The sequence below is a fragment of the Arachis hypogaea genome, chromosome 5 (assembly GCF_003086295.3).
Source record: "Arachis hypogaea cultivar Tifrunner chromosome 5, arahy.Tifrunner.gnm2.J5K5, whole genome shotgun sequence".
NCBI classification, from domain to species: Eukaryota; Viridiplantae; Streptophyta; class Magnoliopsida; order Fabales; family Fabaceae; genus Arachis; species Arachis hypogaea.
This window is the reverse complement of record NC_092040.1, coordinates 28,746,075-28,760,168: the sequence shown is the minus strand read 5'-3', so window position 1 is coordinate 28,760,168 and position 14,094 is coordinate 28,746,075. Positions and strand designations below refer to the sequence as shown.

At 35.8% G+C, this 14,094-nt stretch overlaps 1 protein-coding gene and 1 long non-coding RNA gene across 2 annotated transcripts; one reads left to right on the top strand and one right to left on the bottom strand.

The window, feature by feature from the left end:
* The first annotated feature begins 1,924 nt into the window (after window positions 1-1,924).
* LOC112803360 (uncharacterized) lies at window positions 1,925-2,539 on the top strand. The gene has a single exon (XM_025846859.1). It carries the CDS (start codon window positions 1,925-1,927, stop codon window positions 2,537-2,539), a length of 615 nt encoding a protein of 204 aa, XP_025702644.1.
* A 7,114-nt stretch (window positions 2,540-9,653) lies between these two features.
* Window positions 9,654-12,830, bottom strand: LOC112801050 (uncharacterized). Its single transcript, XR_003201718.3, has 7 exons — window positions 12,270-12,830; window positions 12,110-12,155; window positions 11,522-11,591; window positions 11,005-11,085; window positions 10,445-10,574; window positions 9,986-10,148; window positions 9,654-9,865 (listed from the first exon to the last, which is right to left on the bottom strand). It is a non-coding gene; the product is annotated as an uncharacterized lncRNA (long non-coding RNA).
* Between the last annotated feature and the right edge of the window lie 1,264 nt (window positions 12,831-14,094).

The following is a 14,094-nucleotide window of genomic DNA, read 5'->3' as shown; positions in this document are numbered from 1 at the left end:
AAATTGTAAGTTAAAATAATAGAGAGTAATAGCGTTACTTGTTGTGCAGTAATGGGAGATATGTTGGAGTTTTGGAGATGCTTTGTCCTTTGAGCTTCAACTCTTCCTTGAAACCCTCTTCTCACACGCAAGTTCCTTCCATGGCAAGCTCTATGTAGGGTGTCACCATTGTCAGTGGCTACTTCCCATCCTCTCAGTGAAAACGTTCCTATGCTCTGTCACAGCACGGCTAATCATCTGTCGGTTCTCAATCTGGTTGGAATAGAATCCATTGATTCTTTTGCGTCTGTCACTAACGCCCAGCCCTCAGGAGTTTGAAGCACGTCACAGTCATTCAATCCCGGAATCCTACTCGGAATACCACAGACAAGGTTTAGACTTTCCGGATTCTCATGAATGCCGCCATCAATCCGGCTTATACCACGAAGATTCTGTTGGGGAATCTAAGAGATATTCATTCAATCTGATGTAGAACGGAGGTGGTTGTCAGGCACACGTTCATGGATTGAGGAAGGTGATGAGTGTCACGGATCATCATCTTCTTCACAATTAAGCGCGAATAAACATCTTAGATAAGAACAAGTGTGTTTGAATGGAAAACAAAGGAATTGTATTAAATCATCGAGACGCTGCAGAGCTCCTCACCCCCAACAATGGAGTTTAGAGACTCATGCCGTCACAAAGTATGTAATTTAGATCTGAAAATGTCATGAGGTACAAGAATAATCTCTAAAAGTAGTTTAAATAGTAAACTAGTAACCTAGGTTTACAGAATATGAGTAAACTAAGATAATTGGTGCAGAAATCCACTTCTGGGGCCCACTTGGTGTGTGCTGGGGCTGAGATTAAAGCTATCCACGAGTTGAGGCCTTTCTTGGCGTTAAACTCCAGGTTATGACGTGTTTTGGGCGTTCAACTCCGGATTATGACGTTTTTCTGGCGTTTAACTCCAGACAGCAGCATGAACTTGGCGTTCAACGCCAAGTTACGTCGTCTATCCTCATGCAAAGTATGGACTATTATATATTGCTGGAAAGCCCTGGATGTCTACTTTCCAACGCCGTTGAGAGCGCGTCAATTGGACTCCTGTAGCTCCAAAAAATCCATCTCGAGTGCAGGGAGGTCAGGATCCAACAACATCAGCAGTCCTTTTTCAGCCTAACTCGGATTTTTGCTCAGCTCCCTCAATTTCAGCCAGAAAATACCTGAAATCACAGAAAAACACACAAACTCATAGTAAAGTCCAGAAATATGATTTTTGCCTAAAAACTAATAATATTCTACTAAAAATTAATTAAAACATACTAAAATCTACATGAAATTACCCCCAAAAAGCGTATAAAATATCCGCTCATCACCTGGGATGAAAGGTGATGTAGCTACAGTTGTGTCTAAGTGCTTGACTTGTTAGAAGGTGAAGATAGAGCATAAAAACCCGTTGGGAATGCTACAACCACTTAAGATTCCTCAGTGGAAATGGGAAGGAATTGCAATGGACTTTGTGACCGGTTTACCGAGGACTAGGTCAGAATTTGATGCGATTTGGGTGATCGTGGATCGCTTAACCAAATCTGCTCATTTTCTGCCTATCCGAGTAAACTATTCTATGGAGGAGTTAGTGAGATTGTACACCAAGGAGATTGTAAGGTTGCACGGTGTGCCACCAAGCATAATGTCAGACCATGATTCCCGATTCGCAACAAGGTTTTGGGGAGCTTTTCAAAGGGCTTTCGGTATGAAGCTATGTCTTAGCACCTCCTATCATCCACAAACGGATGGCCAATCGGAAAGGATTATTCAGACCTTGGAAGATATGCTAAGGGTGTGTGTGTCTTGGATCAACCTGGAAGTTGGGACCGTTACATGCCATTGGTGGAGTTTGAATACAACAACAGCTTTCATACGAGCATTGGGATGGCTCCGTATGAGGCTTTGTATGGACGGAAATGCCAATCTTTGTTGGTATGAGACTAGTGAAGCAAGTGTATTGGGTCTTGATTTGGTAGTAGAGACTACTGAGAAGATTAAGAAGATTCGGAAGAGAATTCTAATGGTGCAGAGCCGACAAAAACGTTATGTGGATCAGAGAAGGAAACCATTAGAATTTCAAGCGGGAGAGCATGTATTTCTGAGGGTTACACCGACAACTAGAATTAGAAGAGCAATCAAAACAAAGAAGTTGAATCCGAGGTTCATTGAACCGTTTGAGATTCTGAGGCGATTCGGGCCGGTGGCATATCAAGTAGCTTTGCCGCCTCACTTGTCTAACTTGCATGACGTATTCCACATGTCACAACTTTGTAAGTACACATCGGATGCGGCTCATGTGTTAGAGCCTGAATCTGTCGAGTTGAGGGAGAACTTAACATTTCAAGTAACACCAATGAGAATTGATGACACTAAAGTGGAGAAGTTACACGGGAAAGAAGTTCAGTTGGTTAAAGTTGCTTGGAAGCGAGCAGCAGTTGAAGAGCATACTTGGGAGTTGGAGTCTGAGATGCGGAAGGATTATCCCGAGTTATTCTCAGGTAATCACTAAATTTTGAGGGAAAAATTTTTTATTTGGTGGGCAGAATGTAAGAACCGCGACTAATTAACCGTTTATTTAAATAATTAATATTGCCCAAATTAGGTTCCAAAAAATTTAAAATGAGAATTTGAGGATTTAAATATGATTTTTGGACTCAGTAGATTTTTCTAAGTCAGAAAATGTATTTTCTAAAATGTATTTTCTGCGAAAAACCGAGTAAAATCACGAACTGGTAGCCTAACCGGTTGAACCGGTTTAAGTCTGTCCGGTACTGTGTGAGAAAAATTAAAAACATTAGAAAACCTTAGAAAAAATATTTAAAGTAAAAAACCGGGCGTTAATTTTAAAGGTTTGGCCCAATTTGGGCCAAACGGGCTAAAAATGCTAACAAATTGGACCGGACCCAAGTTGGACCCAAGCTCAATATATATAACATAATTAATGAATCCATACACTCTCATAAACACAACACACACCAGCTGCATTGAGAGGAAAAGGAGAAGAGAGAGCACTATTCACCTACAACTTCTTTCGCTTGTAACTTGAGCTACAGAACTCCGATCGCCGCACCGTTTGTGGCCACACGATCCTCGCGAAGAGCTCTACAAAACCCACCCAAGAAACTAGTAAGAAAATCTCGAAACCTCTCTCAGTTATTCCTTCCAAAAATTCGAATTTTTAGGGTTTTGTATTGAGTGAAATTTTGTGATTGTGGGTATTTAGGTACACTCTAGCCTTTGATTCCTATTGGGTTTGGACTCAATCAACATTGGGTAAGGTGAGCAATTCAAATCTCTTGTGGTTTTGTGGATTTGATGAACCCTAGGTTGAATTGTTGTAAATTATGTGTATATAGATTGAGAGTGTGATTGTTGGCAATTGATTAGAGCTTTGTAGTGATTGTTGATGCTTGTTGGAGTTAGTTGGTGGCTTGGATTGTGGTTGGAAGCTTAAATTACACTCAATTTTGGGTTTTTGGCATATTGAGAATCGGCCAAGGTATGGTTTCTGTTTTCTCTATGTAATATATAATATTTCTGGACACTTAGGCTAGTGACCCATAGAATAGGATTGGATTGTATTGGTTGTTTGATTTGTTAAGATATGATGGATGATGAATTGTTGAGCTTTGGCTATTTTGATGAATTGTGATGTTAATGTTGATAGAATGATGAGAGTGAGATTGAGGTTGAATGAGTTTAATCATGATGATTCTTAATGATATGATGATGATGGATGATTGTGTGGATTGAAAAATGGTTTAGTATGATATATGTGATGTTGAGGTTGATGATATGGTAAATAGGTGGAGAATTTGAATGAAGGGTGAATTATGACACAAAAGGGTAGATTTTTATGTAAATTGGAGTTTGGAAGGATTTGATTTGGTTTTGGTTATATTTTTCAAGGAATTGAGAAATTTGTGAATTTTGGTGAAATTTTACACATGTGCGTACGCACACATATTGAAATACTCTTGGAAGTGCGCACGCACACCGCTGTGCGTACGCACATGCCCTGTTTTTCAACTAAAACTTTGTTTATAACTATTTCACCTTCCCCATAAGCTTGTAAACTTCTATGACATCTATTTAATACTCTTGGGCTTATTTTCGGGTATTAAAACATGGGAAAGGTCGTAGCAGAATTAATTAGGGTATACCTTGAAAAGTTAGAGAACGGTGGCTTAGGTTTCTGGTGTATTGAGGATGAGTTTGGTGGAGTGAGAAGGGAGAAAGATATATGAATTGAGAAAATGATGAACTAATGAGTTCGGAATGGAAATGTTGAACTGATAGTGGTTTGAGATGAGTTGAGGACTCGAAATGGAATGATGGATCCATGATATACTGAAAAATGTTTTCTAAAATCCACTGAATTACTGTTTCATACTGAGACTGTTGAGACGTTATGCACCCGTAAGGGACGGTGGTTGGATCCCGCCTGTCGAGGTAGTAGCGGCAGCGTAAGGGCAGTGGTTTGTCCCGCTTACGTTGCGATATGAGGTCTGTGGCAAGAGTATCTCGCTCACATCCCTTCGGATCACTAGGGTGTGTAGGCACAAAATTCTGGACGGTGTTCTAAGCACCATATCTCGGGGGTTCCAAATTATGATTCTGAAGAGTGACATCTCCATGGAGATGTGTCGGGTTGGCAGTTGAACCGATAATGTGATATCATAGCCAATAGGACAGGCATTCATCATGTGCATCTTCTATCTGATTGTTTGCTTTGCCGACTTGTCATGCCTAATTTACTACTTGAATTACTTGCCATATATGCCTATACTTGTGTTTTACTTGCATTGATATTAATTGTGTTTTCTACTGGGATTGAGGAGGTTTGGAAGGTGCTAGCAATGGGATCTCATTGAGGATAGGTTGGTGAAGGCTGTGGGACAACGGAGAACTGTTAGACTAGAAAATCCCCTAAGTTATATTACCCTTTTATAATGTTATGATTTTAAGTTACGCTTTACTGTTTTAGTTATGCTTTAAGATGAATCTTGTGATGGATATGAAGTTCTAGGATTGCCTCTAGTTTTATGGGGTCTTATATCTTACATCACTGGGCACTGCTACCATACTGAGAACCCCCAGTTCTCATACCATATTCTGTTGTTGTTTTCAAATGCAGGTCGCAACCCCCGCCTCGGTGAGTTGCTTCGATGGTGACAGAGCGGAGGATCCTGGATATATTTTGAAGTCTTTTGATTATTTTGCTTAGTTTTCTCATCTTTTGTATTTACTTTTGCCTAGAGGCTTATTTTGAGGGAAAAACTTGTATAAGTTGTTTTAACTTTCAGAATTATGTATTGCCTGTGTATAGCTAGCCGGCTTAAACTCCGTGAGTCGTGGCTAGATCTTTATACTATTATACTCTGATATTTTGTTATATTATATCTATATCTTGTGCGTTAATTTTGTAGCTTTGTGAGTACGTTTTGCGCTTTTCAAATCCTGTTTTTGAGTTGTATCCATCATCGGGCTTCTAGAATATATTTCTTCTTCGGTATATAATATGTATAAGCCTTAGAATTGTCGTAACCTTTGATTAAATTTTGCTTTACAACGCGAGATAAGGCTTAGGATAATTAGGGTGTTACAAAATTTAACATTGAGAACCATTTTGAATAAGAAAAACATTAGAAAATATTTCAATTTTTACTCCAAGTCACATGAATCAAAATGGTACTTAATAAAAAAACAAATGATTGAATGGAAGATCACAAATGAACTTCTAGTCAAAAGAAAATTGTAGCACCCACTAGTAGAATAATTATAAAAACTTCTCAAATAATATTAACTAACAAGAATAAAGTCAGATAAACCAGTATCTTAACATATATTTGGTGAGTACTAAAAAAAATTCAGCAACAAGAGTACATAGACCCAAAAAATAGTCACAAGAAAAAAGATAGGTATAGCCAAGAGTTTATGACCAAATGGAAAGGAAAAAACAAGTAAGAAGCAAAAGTACTATCAACTTCCAAGCCACACCTGAAATTGGAAAAGAAATTGACGTTATTGCTAGAAGGAAGGAAGCAGAAGCATTCCCAAAATTAGGAATTAAGAGTCATACCAGTAATGGTGTCAACATATTTCCTTCTTTGTCTTATAGCTTTCAATCACATAATCCCTCAATTGAGAATGGACTCTCTTTTGTCTATAACATTTTTCACTCTTCTCATTTTTATCATTTTTTCACGTAGTTTGAATTTTCAGCCCATTTTTCTTTTTTTCACCTATGTCCATGGATAAAATGACTCCAATAGCCCTTGGTATCAGAACATTACTCCCCTCTTTGAAAATAACCTTGTCCTCAAGGTTGAGTTGAGGATAGTGAGTTGCCAGCCAATCATACTTCTCCCATGTGGCTTCAGATTCAAACATGCTTTCCTATTAAATTAGTAATTGTATAACCTCATTTGAACTATTTCCAACAATTCTCTTATCTAATATAGCAATTGGTTGCAGTAATAGCTCTTGCGTTATGGAGAGAATTGGTAAGCAAATATATTGGGCTGAATGGTCTCCCTGAAATTTCTTCAACATGGAAACATAAAAAAATGGATATTTTTTAGATCCTGGTGGTAGTTTCACTTTGTAAGCAACTTTTCCTACTCTTTTGAAAATCTGAAATAGTCCAAAATATCTTAGGCTCAATTTTTAATTTTTTTTCTCAACTGCACTGAGTGTTAAAAGTTTATTAGGTTGAAGCTTAACCAAGACAAACTCTCCTTCTGCAAACTTCTTATCGATTCTCTATTTATCTGCCAATATTTTTATTCTATTTTAAGCTTTATCCAAGTTTGTTTTCAATTGTTGCAAAATGTGGTCTCTATCTGATAGCATCTCTTGTACTTATGGTGAATCAATTTCCTTCATAGCATATTTGGTAATAGTCAGAGTTTTTCTTCCATAAACCGCTTCAAACAGCGACATGCCTACACTTGTTTGGTAAGCAGAATTATACCACAATTCAGCCCAAGTAAGAGCTTTTGACCAGTGCTTTGGGCTCTCATATGTATAACATATGAGGAACATCTCTAAGATTTTGTTGACAGCTTATGTTTGGCCATCGGATTGTAGGTGATATGCAGAAGACATTGATAAGGTTGTCCCTTGTAACTTGAACAATTGCTGCCATAGCTTGCTGGTAAAAATTTTGTCTCTGTCGGAGACCATCAGTTGGGGCATGCCATGTAACTTCACTACCTAATTGAAGAATAATTCAGCCACTTGTTTCGCATTAAAATTCTCTCTTATAGGGATGAAGTGAGCATACTTTGATAGTCTATCAACTACCACAAAAATTAATGTATAGCCTGAAGAATTCAGCAGACTTGTGATGAAGTCCAAGCTTATGTCTTTCCACACCTTCTCTGGTATTGGCAATGGTTGTTATAAACCAACAGAAGAGGTGTTTAGTGACTTAACCTTTTGACAAATATGACAATTTGTTATAAATTTCTTAATATCTTGCATCATATGATCCCAATAAAAGCTGCTAGCAATTTGAGTTGTTGTCCTCTTAATTCCCACACGATCCCTAATTGGAAATGAATGAAATTCATATAAAATTTGCTGAATCAATTCAAATTTTGTAGGAACTACCAATCTATCACCCTTGTATACCATCCCTCTTCTCACTGACATGTCCCTTGCATCTTCATTCCCCATAATAATTCTTTGTAATAGTTGTTCTACACCTTGAGCCTTCTTAATCTCCTTAAAGAGCCGGCACGTTGGTTAGCTCCATGCTATGTAACAAGTTTGAGACAATGCATTTACAGGGATATTATCCTTTCTTACCTTATACTCTATTTTGAAATCATAGCCCAAGAATTTATGTAACCAAGCTTGTTGTTCTGGTGTTTGGAGTAGTCTAATAAATGCTTTAAACTTTGTTGATCTATTTTAATTGTAAATTTATGTCCCATCAAGTTCTAAACTTTGCTAGTGCCTTTATAACTATAAATAATTCTTGAACATAAGGACCTTTTTTCTACATGCAAGGAGTCAGTTTCTTTGAAAAATATGCAATTGGGTGACCCGTTTGACTTAGAACAGCCTCTATACCAAGTCCAGAAGCATCAATTTCCAACACAAAAGGCTATGAAAAATCTAGTAATGCTAGCACTAGCCTTTGGGACAATGCTTTCTTCAACCTGTCAAAAGCTTCTTGTGCTACATTGGACCAATTAAAATGGTCTTTCCTCAATAAATATGTCAATGGAGCTGCAAAAGAAGCATATTGCTAAATAAATCTTCTATAATATCTTGTAAGTCCCAGGAAGGCTCGCAACTGCCTCAAATTGTTAGGAACTGGCCATTCCATCACTGCTTGAACTTTATTCTGATCCATAGCTACACTATTACTAGATACGACATGTCCAAGGTAATCAATACTCTTCATACAAAACGAACATTTCGACAACTTGACAAACAATTGATTTTCTTTGAGTAATTGTAGCACAATTTTTAAGTGTCCTAAGTGAGCTATCCATGTTGGGCTATAAACTAATATATCATAAAAAAAACTTAGACAAATTTTTGCAGAACCTGTTCGAAGACTAAGTTCATTAGTGCTTAGAAGGTTACTGGCGTATTTGTTAACCCAAACGGCATTACCAGCCATTCATATAGCCCTTGGTGAGTCTTGAAAGCTATTTTATGTCTATCTTCTGATTGCACTAAAATCTGATGGTACCCAGATCTCAAATCCAACTTCAAAAAGAATTTAGAGCCATGGAGTTCATTAAGGAGTTCATCGACTGGTGGCATAGGAAACTTATCTTTCACTGTAATTGCATTCAAAATTCTGTAATCTGTACAGAATCACCATGTCCCATCCTTTTTCTTTACCAAAATAATTGGTGATGCAAAAGGACTATTACTAGGTTGTATGATCCCTTCTTACATCATTTCTTTTACCATCATCTTTATCTGTATTTTCTGGCTATGTGGTTGTCTGTATGGTCTAGATTTGACAGGTTTTAAACCATCAATCAATGAAATGTGATGATTGAATGCTCTCTCAGAGGAAGTCTGGTTGGCTTAGTAAATACAGAATTGTAACATTGCAACAATGATTGCATCTTTGGTTCCATCTCCTTTGGAAAATTTAGAAGTTTTGGGTTCTCAACAGTTGGAGCAGCTTTCAATGTATATATTTCTTCAATTGCATTTGTCATGCATAGCCTCCAGAAATGATGCAGTTACACTACAAAATTTTTATTATTTTGTGGTGGTTTTTTTTTTAGATTTGTGGAGGTTTCAAACCCCCACAAAAAGAATCGTGACAGTTTCACAAACCTCCAAAATTTGAGGTGCCACAAGCTTATTTGTGGCAGTGTTGGTAAACCGCTAAGACATCATTTAGTGGCGATTTTTGTGAGTTTTTTGGGGGGTTTTGAGTTGATGTATTGTGGCATTTTTTACTATTTTTGTGGCAGTTTAAAACCCCCCACAAAATTCATTTTTCAATTAAAAAAAATTAGTCACATGTGTTAGTTTCAAACGCCCTAATAAACCTTTAATAAAATTTTTTATCGATGCCCCAAAATTCAACCCCTCATTATTATTCCTCCTAAAATACTCTTCTATTTCACAACCTTCTATTAGATCATAAATCTCTTTCATTTCATAATTATTTAATCTAAGGATGATCAACATTGAATGCAAATATGCACTAAAAAAAATACCTTTCTAATACTCATACAATATTTAAATAGAATTCTCGTATGAAAATTAACAAGGATCAAGTGGTCATCATTACACCCTTTTAAATTATGGCTGCATTTTGCTCTTGCCACTGCCCATCCCTTAAAACCTGCAAAATTGTATATAATATAATCGTACTCATTAATGGCAAGGAATTAGTCTATGTAGCATATGCATATAATATAGCTAATGAATTCTAGAAACATATGTCAAAGAGAAAGAATAATACCTTTATTTTAGGAGCTAAATGAGCCATTAGTGTTGTTGCAGCATTATCAGCATTATTTTTTTCTATGAAGCATTTTGTTGAGTTTATTACTAGTAAACCTAAAATTTTGACAAACTCTTGCCAATCAAGACCTTTTCCGTGAAAAATCTCTCCAAATAAGTACCTAAAGATTGGCCATATCATGCAATAAAGGAAAAAAATAAATAAATAAATAATGAACTTGAGAATTTTTGTAGTGGTTTAAGAATTGGCACATTGTTCAAATAATTGGCACCGATTTTCACATAACATTGTTCAAACAACAGATGCAAAGTATAATGGAAAATTAAAATGTGTTAAACCAATATAACACATTAATAAAAATCACATCACTTTCTTATATATTCATATCAATTAAAGATTTAGTAATTCAGTAAAGATTATGCAGACAAATATAAAGAGGAAGAGCAAAATGCATACTTCTTATAAATACATGGAGCTGATGTCTCCATCTCCATCCTCCCACTCTGCCAAGAGTGATAGCCAAAAGGGTGTAGAACCTTCATTGACACAGAATGTAATGTTTTTGCCTAGATATGTGCAAGGTGTTCTACAAATATTGCAATCACGTAGAACAAAATAAAGGTCATTCATTTAGTAATATATAATATCCACAAAACTAAGGATATCTTTAACACGTTGTTTCAAGTTTCTAGTTTCAACCCAAACATAGAAAAATAGTAAGAGTGTCAAGTAGGTGAACAATAAGCTTTTTCATATTCACTTTTCAAACTCAGAAGGTTACTAAGTTAGGACCACAAGCAAATTATTTAAGCACAATGTTAGAGACACATTTAACTCTCAAGACTCTAACAAATGCCAAGACTAAAAAGAATGTAACTAATCTCTTCTTTCATTTATTTATAGCAAACTAACTCCCTAACTAACCAGTGATCCTTAAACTGCTATTCTAAGTGGTAATTACTAATTACTCTTGCAAGTTCATTTTGGTTTTTTACAATCATCTTGAAGATTATTACCTTTGGGCTATCAGAGCCAGGGGTAACCATGTTAGGCTTGAGGAAGGTTCCCTCAAGAAGAATATAATGATCATTGGGTGCCTTGTAAACAGCAACAAGAATAGATTTAGTAACAGCAGCACACTTAGCATTCAATACAACATATGAATACATCAATTTCATAAAAATATATTACTATTTTAGATTAAATACTTATAGTAAATTTGTCAATAGTGAATTTGAATATAGCATATAATAGAGGTTCAAAAAGTTACTCACATATATAAGTATACAATAAAATATGCATACATGAGAGAAAAATTGAAGTATTTGTGGATGCTATGTACTTAGCATCCTTGATAAGCTCATCTAGTATATCATAAAACAAATCATTTGGAATCCTATATATATATATATATATATATATATATATATATATATATATATATATATATATATTTGAAATGAAGCAGAAAGACATCCCAAATGTAAAGGATAATTAAATAAAAAAAAAACTAAAAAGGTTCTTATAACAAACCTCACATACTGAGACTATTGCAACATGTGGTCTGTTCTGTTCCAAAAGAAGTTTTTGTATTTTGAAGTGCCTATATAGTTGCAAAACAACTTGAAGCAATTAAAAATTTTACATAAACCATGTAAACAAAATTAAAAACCCTTGAAAGAGTGAAAACATAATCCTTCACTGAGAGTATTCGAGATCAAGTCATTAATGAAAGACGAAATTAATGTAATACCTTAAGATCATGAATCATTATATATAGACTCAAGGATATGATATAGAGTGTTCGAGGATTAGTAAAGTGATGTTAAATCAAAAATGAATCTCGCCATAATTACAAATATGAAACTCAATATTATAAACATTGAAATACTAAGAGAAAAGAAAATTAGGCACATTTAAGTTTAAGATACTTCAGTAAAACTAGTCCAGAACTTGAGCTTTCATGAACCAGATCAAAATCTCAATGAGCATGCAGAAATCATAAACTTTCAGTTTCTAATTTTCAGTTATAATCTACTGTAAATAAATAAAAACTTCTCCATCCTCAACCCTAGAACACGACATTGAAGGCACACATAACATAAGTTATAGACTACTCACTGATTTAAGACGCATCAAAGGCACAAGAACATTGAAATTGAATAACCTGTCCGAATTTTCGTTTACAAAAGAATAAGAAAAATCAATGAGAAATTGGAGAAGAGCATAATACTCGAATAGCATGAAATGTAAAGATGCAATTAGGTCAAGACAATAGTACGCGAAGGCTTTGACGTTGCGATCAACTAGATCTGGAGAGGAGATGAACTGCGGTGGCGATAGAGGCGGCAATGGCTACGGCGGCAAACTTAGGGTTTTGGTGGCGAGCTTTGTCTTCTCTCTGAATCTCTGTTTTGCTAACACTCAGATCTCATTCTCCCCCTGTTTGAGTGGGAGTTCTTCTTTTCGGGGGTGAAGCAAGGGAGTTTTATTTTTAATTTCGAACTAATAGTGGAGTCTTTATTAATTATATCTGCGGAAGTTTTTTAAATTGTTAGAAATCAAATATATTGTGGAAGTTTCTAAAATTCTCACAAAAAAACTCCCATAAAAAAGCATAAATGTTATAGTGTTGTGTAGTTATTAGTTCGAAGGTTTGCAACCCTCTCAAAGTAACCAAGTTCCCTTGGTCATAGTAATGAAATAACATATGAACATAGTTTACTGCATGTGTTCCTAATTATTTGAGCCAAGAGACACCTAGCACCAAATCAAATGAAGCCACCGGTAGCAAGAATACATGAATATTAAGATCATTTTCCTGAATTTTCACTAGCACATTAGCTATGAAGTCCTTTATAGCTATGGTATGGCCATTACCCACCATCACTTGGTATGTAGGTTGATGCTAACTTGGTAACTTAAGAAATTGTACAATTCGTGGGATCATAAAGCAATTTAAACTCCCACTATCAAGTAGTATATGTATCTTCATTCCATGTATTGTTCCTTCAAACTTCATAGTTTTCCCTCCTATACTCCTATGTAAATGCATTCATAGAAATGTAAGGCTGGTACGCTTCAGGATGTTGAACATTTTCTGTTAAGGAATCAACGGGTAAAGCAGCAACTTCAGTTATAATAGTCTATACCAGTCGCACTTCTTCATCAACTTTATCCTCAATTTGCAAGAGTAAAAGTTGTTTATTCGGGCATTTATGACTGAAGCTATATTTCTCATCACATGTGAGACAAAGACCATTCTCCCTATGCCTTTGTACGTACTTTTGTGGGAAACATCTTTTTAATGGCGAGATTTTTTTGATTGACGGGTGTATTAGCAATTGGTGAATTTAATAAAGGAGGAAGGTTTGTGAGAGGAGTGGTGTTTGATTGAGTGGTGAGAGTTGTATATCGAGATTGTGTATAATTTTTATTTGACCAATTGCTGTTTCTTGGTTTGGTCTCAACTTTATCTACATATAATTTGGCAAAAGAATTGGCACGAATCAAATTACCTAGGACTTGTGCTATCACCTCTTTTCGAATTTTCGGTTCTAATCTACCAATAAAATAATCCAAAATAGCATCTGGGCTCAAATCGTAAGAATGATTTGCCAAAGCAAAAAATTTCATATAATATTAATGAACAGATCCAACTTGAGTTTAAATAAATCAAACCTTGGGTAATCAAATGGTGAGGGACCAAACTGTGGTTTAATGGCTCTAGCCAATAATTGCAAGAATGAAATGGGTATGTCTTGTGCATTATTTGGAACCAAGAGACCACCTCTTTCTCAAAATGTATGCTGCCAAGTTTACCTTCTGATCTTTGGGGGTTTGGTAGAACTCAATTAATTGCTCCGCATGAAATAACCAATAAAGAACATTAGAATTGTCAAACTTTGGAAACTCAACAGGGATGCTACAAATAGGACCACCAATTTTTGTGTATGATTCTATTCCTGAGGATTTTTACCACCATGAGCTAAAATGTTTGTGTTCTTAGGTTGTTGTAAATTATCAATTGTTGCCTCCAAATGAGAAAAACGGGCATCAATTGCAGGTTCTTTTTGGTTCAAAATATCAATTAAACGAGAAAGTTC

Excerpts from the sequence above, each read along its gene's own strand:
- LOC112803360 (XM_025846859.1), top strand. The coding sequence starts at position 1,925 with ATGAGGCTTTGTATGGACGGAAATGCCAATCTTTGTTGGTATGAGACT.